At 37.1% G+C, this 12,233-nt stretch overlaps 1 protein-coding gene across 2 annotated transcripts in view; it reads right to left on the reverse strand.

Moving 5' to 3' along the window:
* The window catches only part of RYR2 (ryanodine receptor 2), a 775,249-nt gene that overhangs the window by 382,056 nt on the left and 380,960 nt on the right, over positions 1-12,233 (reverse strand). For both annotated transcript variants that reach the window (XM_047762364.1, XM_047762363.1), the window contains 2 exons: positions 6,152-6,316; positions 1,049-1,170 (listed from right to left, as the gene is read on the reverse strand). In XM_047762364.1, coding sequence (XP_047618320.1) covers positions 1,049-1,170; positions 6,152-6,316 — 287 coding nt within the window. The remainder of the gene's footprint in view (positions 1-1,048; positions 1,171-6,151; positions 6,317-12,233) is intronic.

Raw genomic sequence — 12,233 nt, forward strand, 5'->3', positions numbered from 1 at the left:
ATAGGATAAATCACATAAAAAATAAATGGAGAATCCTAGTTCAACAAACATGAAATAGACCCATTTTTCACAATTCATGCGTACGTGCAAATCTTAAAAATGGTTATAATAAACAAGTATGTATTATAAATATATACATCCTATAAATATATACATATACACATATCCTACCATCAAATTGGCAAGTTTAAAAAGATATATGATATCCATCGCAAAGCAGAGTGTATATTGGTATAATGCTACCAGAAAACACTTGGATCCAAGTGTTTGCTTTAGTTTTGTAGATATGCAATTGTTCCCACTGGTTTTTTTTTGGCCGTGTCCATAGCACGTAAAAGTTCACAGGCCAGGGATTGAACCTGAGCCTCAGCAGCAACAAAGCTGGATCCTTAACCCACTAGGCCACCAGGGAACTCCAACTGTTCCCATTATTAGGTGGGAAAACTTAGATATTCACTTTTTTTTAAATATAGTTCAAAACTCACTAAGTATCTAGGCTATACTACTCCCACTGTGAAAGGTCCACTGCAAGGGTGTGTTACAGAATAATACTGAAATATAGCTATTAATTATGTTATACATATAATTTCTAAAACCACAGTCCTTAAAAAGTTCATTTAAAAGAAAGATGAAATCATCTAACCAGTATTTTATAATGTGTTCTGCAGAACTGCCAAACTGTATGAGACTTACCACCCTAATATATTTTTTCTGACTTTTTTTTTAGGGCCGCACCGTGGCATATGGAGGTTTCCAGGCTAGGGGTCTAATCGGAGCTACAGCTGCCGGCCTACACCAGCGCCACAGCAATGCCAAATCCAAGCTGTGTCTGCGACCTACACCACAGCTCGCGGCAATGCCGGATCCTTAACCCACTGAGCAAAGCCAGGGATCGAACCCACAACCTCTTGGTTACTAGTCGGATTTATTTTTTCCACTGCACCACAACAGGAACTCCGATAATATATATTAGAATTGTTAATTTGTAAGTCTGATAAGGAAAATAAAATAAAATATCAAACAACTACAACAACAAAGGACAATGTACCTAATAAATCTATTGAAAAGGAAGACTGTGCTGCGGATGACACGTGCTGTCCGTGACTCTTCGTGCTGGGATCTGGATAAATTCAGGCCATCATCCATGTGACCTTCATGATGCATGATAGCCTGTATGAAAGCAGAAAAAAATGCTATTACTCCCATCATCTCTTATTCAAATGGGTGTTAAAAAGACGCACATGCAAAAAGGTGAGCTATGACAATAAATAGTCAAAAGACAGATTGGGGGGACTGTAAGCTGTTGTGTGCAGGTAAAATAAGACACACAGGTCCTGTACAAACTCGTCATTCCATATATTTATTCAGCTATTGTTTTAAAGATGAATGAATCTACATTCTGGGATTCATCTACAGTCTAAGCAAACTCTGAACAAAGCAGCAAAGGAAAACATTTCCTGCCAGAGCAGTTATAAGGGTAGTTCAGAACACAGATGGGTTAGTTAACAAAGGGCTGAGCAAGGCTTCGAAGACATCTCAGTTCTTTAAAAAATGTGTTTTTATTTTTTTCAGTTCTTCTGTTAGACTTTATGTTTTGAACGTTCTATAAAAGTATAACATGAAGAGGTAAGTACAGAATCTTAAGTGAATAGCTGAACGAATTTCAGAAAGTAAACAAACCTTGTAATCCACACTGAGCTCAAGAAAGAACATTAGAGCCCCTTAAAACCTCTCCAGTGCCCCCTTCCTCTCTTATCCTCCACAACCTTCCCCATCTTCATGACTTTTAACAGCGAAGGTCAGTTATATACTCTATGCAAAAGGAACCATTTGTGTCTAAATTCCTTCATTTTATACCAACCGCAAGATGTTTTTAGAACATTTAACCAGGTATAATGAGCTCAAATTAGTAATGAGAACTAAAATCATAAACTATCTACAAAGTGATGTAAAGAGGAACTCCCTATGCCACAATATCAGAGAGACAGAGACACATCTGTATTCAAAGTCAATTGTATATGCCTTCATTGACCAAAAGGGGAAAAAAAAGTCTATGAAGGAATGTATTACTCATTTTAAGATTCTAAAAAAGAAAAAAAAAATAAAATTGAAAGGGGAATTAATGAAGATAAAAAGAGAATTTAATGAACTAGAAATCACATAAAATACTAAAAAAGGATGAATAAACCCAAAATGTTTTTTTTTGAGAGATAAAGTAGATAAATCTCTTACCAACCAGGCTAATGATAAAATCAAAAAAAGGGGAAAAAACAGAGACTATGATGTAAGATACAAAAAACATTACAATTATAAAATGATAATAGGACAATGTTGTACTGAACTTAATGGCCCCATTTGTTTTTTGTTTTTTTTTTAATTTTAGGAACATAACTGAGTACCCCAGAGAACATGGATGGCTTCCTAGTAAATTAAGAATTATCAAAAGGAATCTTCCATCTAGGTAGAAAATTTGATATCAATTTATTTAAAAGAGATTGCAAAGGAGATGTAAGATCCAGTATTTAAGAGATCATAGTACTAGACAGATTCATAAGTGAGCTCTAATGAACTTTCTAAGAATAGATATACTTTTTAAAAAAATTTATTGGAGTAAGTTACAATGGTGTGTTAGTTGTAGGAATACAGCAAGGTGAATCAGTTATACATATACATATACATATACATATACATATACATATACATATACATATATACAAAAGAATAGATACTCTTAATGGTAGACCAGCCAGAGAACTACAACTGCTACCAATTTTTATATAGCCTGTGAGCTATGAATGGTCTACATTTTTAATGATTGATAAATGATCGAAAAAGAATATTTCATGAAATCTTAAAATTGTATGAAATTCAAATTTCAAAATGCATCAAGAAAATACATATATTCTATATATAAAATGAATATATGACAATTCTAGATAAATTCTTAATAAAATATAATCTGACTATAGTAAGATTTCAAAAGAACAGCAAACGATGGCCAAACCATGTTTAGTCTATGAATTTAAGAATTCTTCAATCTCATGATACCTATTAACTTATTTCTCAACAAATTAAAGAACACTAGAATGTGATTTTTATCTCCCTTTAATTGAAAGAAATACTAATATTTTTAAAAAACAAATAGAAATAATATTTAAATATTATTTAAATATACAAACTACTTCAATGGTCCACAGAATGTAAGAAGGCATCAACTTCTGTGAAAGAGGAATGAAAATTCACAAGAAGACATACTAGAATGAAATATCAGAATAGATGAAAAGACAGCAAGCTGAGGTAGAAAGTGAAAAAATACAAGAAAACTAAAATTTCAAAGGCACTGAAAGAGTTTAAGGAACAGAAAGGCATAAAGAAGAGAAAATGAGTGATTTGAAAGACACATTTGCCAGGCAGATTGTAAAGCTGAGTTCAGAACAACAGGAATGCTGAAAGGGAAGAGGACTGACTTGGAAAAGAGTAAGAAACTAAAAATGAAAGAAAAAGAAGCCAAAAATGATTGCATAATTCTCCTCTCAGCTTTAAAAGACCTAAGTGTACTGATTAAAAAATCTTTGCTGACTGATGCATTTCATTATTTCAGAGTTTTCAGATTTTTTTAAAAGGTAATACAGTGTAGACACTGAATACGTGTAACACCCTGTCTGGTTTGTGTATCACTGCACAATCAATAAATATCCATTTCTGCAGCAAAATGTGGATAGTCACACCAAGTAAGAAACAAAATGCCATGAAAAGTGATTCAAATTTTTTTTTTTTTTTTTTGCTTTTTAGGATGGCACCTGCAACATATGGAAATTCCCAGGCTAGAGGTCAAATCTGAGCTACAGCTGCTGGCCTATACCACAGCCACAGCAATGCCAGATCTGAGTCGTGTCTGCGACCTACACCACAGCTCATGGCAACGCCGGATCCTTAACCCACTGAGTGAGGCCAGGGATTGAATCCGCAACTTCATGGTTCCTAGTTGGATTCGTTTCTGCTGCACCACAATGGGTACTCCTAATTCAGATATTCTTTAACTAACAAAGATTTTATTAATATGAAACAACAACAGGAGTTCCTGTCATGGCTCAGTGGTAACAAACTCGACCAGTTCCATGAGGACATGGGTTTGATCCCTAGCCTTGCTCATTGGGTCAAGGATCTATCTGGCTTTGCTGTGAGTTGTGGTGTAGGTCGCAGACATGGCTCAGATCCCGAGGTGCTGTGACTGTGGTGTAGGCTGGCAGCTGCAGCTCTGATTCAACCTCTAGCCTGGGAACTTCCATATGCCATAAGTGAGGCCCTAAAAAGACAAAAAAAAAAAAATCCGTATGAAACAAAAGAAAGTCAGATTCAAATATGTAAAAATTTGGCAAATATGCCACCAACATGCTTTTCTCAAAAAATAAAGTGATCTGAAGACACTAGTCAACTAGGAAGTGTACGAAAATTAGGAGATTTAGATTGGGAAATCCTCATCTATACCACAGTGAAGTATCTCAATAAAGATTCAATAAAGTATATGGTTCCAGAAGAATAACATTGACAGTACAGACTGAATTAATTTCTCTCTTCTCTGGCCTATAAAGTCGTTTTGCATGTAACTTTACTAATGGAAACAAGACTGGTTAGCTTCTCAACACCCCTGTCAAACTCTTCTATAAAACGCTCTTTCAGCCTATGATATATAAGTTCTATTTTGACTTTTATCCATGGTTAAGGAATAAGAGAATGGAGTAATAATTATGGCAAGGGGTGAGGAGTAAATTGAACAAGAGGAGGAAGCAATGAAAATGTTGAAAGTGAGTGATGGATACTGAGGGTCCATTACACTACTTTGTTTTCTTGATATATTTGAATTTTCCATAATAAAAAGTTAAAAACAGCCAGCTCAGTCACAGGAAAAAATGAATGCTTTACAAATACTGAGTATAAACAAATATTGAAATTTATGAACCTAGATCAAAGACCCCAAGACAAGCAACCATCTCATTGTAAAGATTATATGGTTCTGGAGTTCCTGCTGTAGCTCAGCAGGTTAAGAACCCAAGTAGTATTCTTGAGGATGCCAGTCTGATCCCTGGCCTTGCTGGGTTAAGGATCCAATGATGCTGCAAGCTACTGCATAGGTTGTAGCTGCCTCCTGGATTCTGTTTTGCTGTGGCTGTGGTGTAGGCCTGTGGCTGTAGCTCTGATTTGCCCCCTAGCTTGGGAATTTTCATACGCCACAGGTGTAGACATTAAAAAAAAAAATTATAGGAGTCTGCAGCACAGCTGTCCCAGACTCTCCATCCAAAGCTCTGAGGATGGCAGTGTAGGGAGGCAGGTTAGCCCAGTGCAATCAAAGCAGAATCTAAGGAAGCTCACAAATCAGAGAGAGAGAGAGAGAGAGAGAGAGGTGTAGCCTAGTAAAAAAAAAACAGCATAGAGAGTATATATAAAATTTAATGTTATACAGAATTATTATGAGAACACAAAGGCAGGTTAACAGAATGGGCTCAGATAGGAAGACTTTCTAAGGTCATCTTTAAACCTAAGCTCTGGAGAATGGATAAGAGGGGAAAAATGTTTTAAAGGGCATTCTGAACAGAGGGAACAGTATGTGCAAAAGCACAGATGTGTAAGAGCCACGTTTCTTTAAGGGACTAAAAGGAATGTCCTGTGAGTGGCTGGTGAGCTGGGGAAACAGAAGAGCACGTCTAGAGATGGAGGAAGAATAGGAGGACGGGCCGGAGATGGCAGGGAGGCAGGTGGGGAAGGGCGTCACTTGCTATGGAAAGGTGTCATCTTGTCTTACAAGCCATGGGGTGTCTGTGAAGGACTGAGAGGTATTCACCTCTCTGAGTATGCCTGCATTTTAGAAGCAATCCCAGGATCAGGGCGGAGGATGGAGTGAATTAGGTAGACTAAGCTAGAATCCAGAAAAGAGAGCACACTTCTTCAATTAATATTTAAATCAGTGATGTAACATCCAGCACTGTTCACCCAGCAAAACCCAGAGCATTTATTAGGGTGGAATTGGACGTCAGCATGTTTATGTGTTTACAGGTGGCTGGATGTGTTGGCTACCACTTTTTTTTGTCTTATATTTGTGTTTTTTCAGGCATAAAGAATGACTGGCATACACAGTGTTTTCATGCCCTCTTACCTTGCGTTGTATGGACCCCATTCTCACAGACTTCACATCCACAGACTGGTATGTAAGCCACAGGCCTGTGCCGATATGCTGTATGAAGCAGACTGAGTCTCCATATTTAATTTCAGAGGTTCCCATGCCATCAACTTCCTTTCTCACCCCTACATCCAACTTTTCCTGAGAAAGGAAAACAAAATTAAGCAAAGGTTTTTAAAATATTAGTTTATATTGCAAGCAAGTTGCCTTGTTGTTAATATGTTCCTCGAAAAATGCAGCCTTCTGACATCCTTTAAAATAATAATAGTCCAGTATTCTATTCTAGCCATTCAACCTTACTGAAAACCAAAGGAGGAGATTGCAAAGGTAAACAACATACTCCTGAATTATTCATACTGGTAGAAAATTATTTTGGCCATAACAAAATTTTATACTGTTTCATGATAAACTCCAAACCCGAGATCTTAAAGTCAGCAATTTAGGCTTCATATTTTTCTAGGTTATTATTTTTAATATTGACGACTAAGAGCATAGGTGTGGGAGACAGAAAATCCAACTTCAGGTCCAATCTTTGCCTGTGAATACCTCTGTGATCTTAGGACTAGTTATTTAAAAATTATAATCCAAAATTATATGGATTATATGCATATGCACCCCTATGTTCACTGCAGCACTATTCACAACAGCCAAGACATGGAAACAACCTAAATGTCTATCAGCGGAGGACTGGATAAAGACGATGTGGTATAATATACAATGGAATACTACTCAGCCATACAAATGAATGAAATAATGCCATTTGCAGCAACATGAATGGACCTAGAGATTATCATAATAGGTGAAGTAAGTCAGAAAGAGAAAGACGAACACCATATAATATTACTTACATGTGGAATCTGAAATATGACACAAATGAACCTATTTACAAAACACAAACAGAGTCACAGACAAGGAGAATAGATTTGTGGTTGCCAAGGGATAGGGGTTTGGGGGAGGGATGGAGTGGGAGGTTGGGGTTAGCAGATTTAAGCCATTATACATGGAAGGGATAAAACAACCAAGCAATAATATAGCCCAGAGAACTACATTCAGTGTCCATACAAACCATAATGGGGAAAAAAACAAAAACCTTTGAATTCTCCATTTTCTCATGGGTAAATAAAGGTAACAAAAGAATCTATCCCATAGTATCAGAGAAAATGAGACAATGAATGCAAAGTTTTCAACTCAGTATGTGGGACAAAATATACACTTTAATAAATAGTAGTAATTTTGACCATGACAATGGTGTTGATAATGGCAATGATGATTTCCTTCTTAGTGGAGATATGTGGGATAATGACAATATCTTTTGAACTAACAGAATCTACAATTCAGTTTCAACTACTGCTGTTTCTAACTTGGACCACAGAGGTATACACTCCTAAAGGGGTGCTGTGCTAAGCTTCCTGTGCTATGAAAAAGCAATTGATCCTCTTATGCCAATTAAATGTTTCCTTTAAATGTCTATTTATTTTAATGCTTCCTCTGTCAACATGCTTCCTTTTAATTCTCCCTCCCATGCTTAATTCTGATCTTCAAGAACTTATTATGCCTCGAAGTTCTGTTCAGTTATTAAAACAACAGCAAAAAAATTGAATGTTCTTTTAATTGCAATACCTCCTCTTGTGGCTTCTTTTTTTTTTTTTTTCCGTCTTTTTGTCTTTTCTAGGGCCACTCCTGTGGCACAAGGAGGTTCGCAGGCTAGGGGTCTAATTGGAGCTGTAGCTGCTGGCCTGAGCCAGATCCACAGCAACACCAGATCCGAGCCACATCTGCAACCTACACCACAGCTCATAGCAACTCCAGATTCTTAACCCACTAAGCAAGGCCAGGGATCGAACCCGCAACCTCACGGCTCCTAGTTGGATTCACTGATCACTGAACTCCCTCTTGTGGTTTCTTAGTCTTCTGCTTGGTCTAACTTTCATTGTTAAATTTACCTTAAGTTTCTCTATGTCTTTGGCTATTTGACTTGAAATTAGTAATAGTTATACAAATGCTTTTGAAAGCTAGGTTGGAGTAAATTTTATGTCTGTTATATAAAAGGAATAATCTAGTAAAACAAAATTTTGGTAGATTTCTCATGTCATTTCCTTACTGTACTAGTAATTAGTAACTTCAAAATAATTATAGACCCTTCATCAACAATTGAAAATCAAAATTTAAATGAATCCCAATTCTTTTTTTTTTTTTCTTTTCAGGGCCACGCCTGTGGCACATGAAACTTCCCAGTCAACTTGGAGCTGCAGCTGACAGCCTATTCCACAGCCACAGTAATGCCACATTCAAGCCACATCTGCGACTGACACCACATCTTGTGGCAATGCCAGATCCTTAACCTACTGAGGGAGGGATACTAATAGGATTCTTAACCCTCTGAACCACAGCGAGAACTCCTTGAGTTGCAGTTCTTAAGGCAAAAAGGTCAAGATAATATAAAAAAGAGAATACAATTATAAGTTGATTTAAACATTATGCAAATAACTTGAAACTATTCTAAGAATCTGCAATAAACAGATAATAATCTTTTCTAATTTAATTCTATCAAACAAGATAAACTGCTAATCTACTTACACCAACCCTATAGATAGCAAAATTAAATTCTAGGAAAAAAATATAACAATGAAATTATCCCCTAAGAGTACAACAATGAGCCTCTAACAGCCTAACTTTTTGTTTTTCTTTTATTCCAGGAAATTAGTTTGTAGTCTATTTATAGGCTTGTGGATTATGTTTTAAGAATCCACAGTTACTAACTGCAAAGTTATGCCGGGTTTGCTTTTTACTGAAGCCAATTCACCTCACTCTCTGGATGAGATTTTTTAACAGCAAAACTTCATGGTGACCATGTTTTCATAATGACTCTGATCCCCAAGTCAGATACGAACTGCTACAGTGATGTTAGAGAAAGAAAAGAAATGTGGTTATTTGCTGCTTAAAAGAACAAAAGCCAGTCATGTTCTTTCCTTCTTTTTGTTCCTATCACTTTCTGGAGCTCAGGCTTGGGAGAAATTCAGGTGGCAATAAACTAGATGCTCTGACTAGATGGTAAAAGCATCTAACAGAAAATTAGCCTGTGTTACTAGAAATACAGTGTCCAGATTAGGGAGGGAATAACCTTACTAAAACCCTGTGTTAGCTAGCCTCTACCTAGGCGCCCTTAATTTCAGCATCCCATTTTAGATTTACTTTTGGGCTGAGTTATTCTTGTTTTGAGAAATGATAGAACAGTTCTGTTGAACTAATCTTCCCATAGATAACGATCATAAAATTTGGGGGGAAAAGATCATTTTTCAGGGTCTATTTGAAGGTATTTGAGAGGGACCAAAAGCAGAGAGAAAATGGACAGTAGACTTCTCTCCAAAGATAAACAGCACTCAAGTGATTTGTAAAAAGCTGCCTTTGCCTTAGGGCCTTCCCTGTGCAATCTCCTGGAGCTCAGACAGAAAAAAGCAGCTGCCTTATTGATACCTGAGGTGTCAAAGGGTACACTTTTGGGCCCACAAGCAGACAGTACATTAGATGAGCTAAAAATCCAGGATGAGAGAAGTAGCTACAAAATCTGTTTATAAAATCTGCCCAAAAGCTTCCTGACCACTATCCTGTGCACCCTCAGAGGAGGCCCAGTTAATGGCAGCAGCTAGAAACTGAAAGAATTGAACACAAATAGTAAAACCAATGGCCCACTGCAAAAGAGAGAAAGAAACTGGAGTTTCTGTTCAGCCAGGTTAACTACCTGCCAAAACCAAAGTCACTCTTGTGAAAATAGCTTACTCTCAATGCTAGTATTCAAATAATTTCACTCAAGAATGCTTGGAAAAATCTAATTTTCAAATGAGTATCAAAATGTTTCCAGAAATGAAAAAAGATCAGCCTGAAAAACATTAACTGATATTTTGGCACTGGATATACTAAAGTGGCTCCTTACAAAGTCAAAATTATTCTGAAAAACTGTCCTCATTAAGTGATATACAGCATTGGATAGACCACACTCAACTTTTTAAGAAATTTAAATTAGTTCTGTAGGATGATATTTTGTTTTTGTTTTGTTTTGTTTTGTTTTCTATTTTAGGGCCGAAGCTGCAGCATATGGAAGTTTGCAGGCTGGGGGTTAAAACGGAACTGCAGCCGCCAGCCTATGCTCTACAGCCACAGCAACATGGGAACCAAGCTGCATCTGTGACCTACACCTTAGTGCAAGGCAACACCAGATCCTTAACCCACTGAGTGAGGCCAGGGATTAAGCCCAAATCTTCACAGCAGATACTAGTTGGGTTCTTAACGCGTTGAGCCACAAGGGGGAACTCCATAATGTTTTTATTATATGGAGCAGGTACTTCAGAGAGCTTCTTCTAGCTTTAATTGAAATCTTCCTAAAATGGATCCAAATTATTCCGTCAAGTGGCTGATAGGAAGAAAACAAAAACATTTATCCTTAGAAGACAGAGCATTTTTGTAATAGCCAGTTCCCTTTAAGACAAATAACAATTCAAGTGAGGAGAGTAAAAAGGTCAAAAGAATTTTTTTTTTATTTGCTTCTTTATGGTGCTGCATTTTGGCACAAGATAGCTGGTCACCATGAAATACAAGTCTAAAAATGCTACAGGGTCAGAAAAACTAAAGGGACTGCCAGGCCAAGCCAAGCTCAGCCCTGTCAGGACAGAACTGCAGAAAAATACGCAGCTTGCTTCATCCCTGATGTTCAGAAACCTCAGGAGGAGACAACACTGGAGGGGGGACTGTGTGGAGACAAGGGCTTTAAAATGTTTCTTGTACTGGGCTTTGAGGACCTTCCCTGGGACAGTAAAACAAGGTCTCAAAACTTCAGGAAAAGCCCTCTGTTATCCTGTACTATACTGCCCTCCCACGGAGTGTGGGCTGAGCCAATGAATTTAATGGGATGTCACTTCCTTGATCAGGTTACGTTGCATTGCAAAGATGCAAAGATCTGGTAGATGTAATGAAAGTTCAATCGACTTTGAGCAAATAAAAAGGGAGAAAAGTTCTCCTGGGTGAGTCAGACTTAATCAGGTGAGGCCTTTAAAGAGGGTGTAGGCTTCCCCTGAGCTCAGGGATTACAAACAGTATGTGCCATGGGTTCCACCTGCTTAAGACCTTCCTGTTTGTTGTTTCTTTTGTGTATGTGTGCTTGTGTGTGTGCGTTTCCTTCCGTTGGTAGAAGGTTTACTTTTAATATTATTATTATTATTATTATTATTATAGTTGATTTACAATGTTCTGTCAATTTCTACTATACAGAAAAATGACCCAATCATTCATAAATACACACATACACACAGTCTTTTTCTTATACAGTTGTTTCTGAGTCATGGATGGTACATGATTTTAACTGTTCCCTTGCCACATTTTGCATACTGTACATGACTAGTCATATATAGTCATATATATATGACTATACATTATATACAATAAAAAAGTAATTTTGGAAAGAAATAATAGTGAGTGTCTCCACCTCATGGAAAACACCTGATTTCCTAATCTGACAGTGATTTTAAAATGAAGATTCTGTGATTTTAAACATAAGATGAAATGTTTCCCTGGATGTCATTTCCATCTTCCCTACTCTTAACCATGCTATTATAATTACCCTCGTGGTAATTGACAGTGGGTTATTAACAGCTTGTGTATTAGAGTGGTTCCATAAAGAGGGAGCTCTGGGCGGGACACCAGCTTTAGAGAATGGAACAATTATGAAAAGGTGGTGTTGGAATCTGAGGTCTCTCTGCTTTCAGTTGAGCTCTGACATACACCACTGCCCGAAGCCAGGTCCTCTGAACAGAGACCACAGAGTGATCTGGTCAGTAAAAATTCTTCAAGTGCAAACTATACTCTAAACTGACAGGACATCAGCAGAGCTATTTGCAGGGAAATGTATCAAAACCTATTGCTTTGGGCAAGAACTGTTATCAAGAGATTTTGTAAATATTCATAGCTTATTAGTTAGTATTCCCATTTCTAGATGTCCTCAAAAGAAAGAAATTAAAAATGTGCACAAGTATGTCAATATAAGGGTTAATTTCTTTAACTGATTGTT

This window comes from Phacochoerus africanus, chromosome 15, assembly GCF_016906955.1.
Source record: "Phacochoerus africanus isolate WHEZ1 chromosome 15, ROS_Pafr_v1, whole genome shotgun sequence".
Lineage (NCBI taxonomy): Eukaryota > Metazoa > Chordata > Mammalia > Artiodactyla > Suidae > Phacochoerus > Phacochoerus africanus.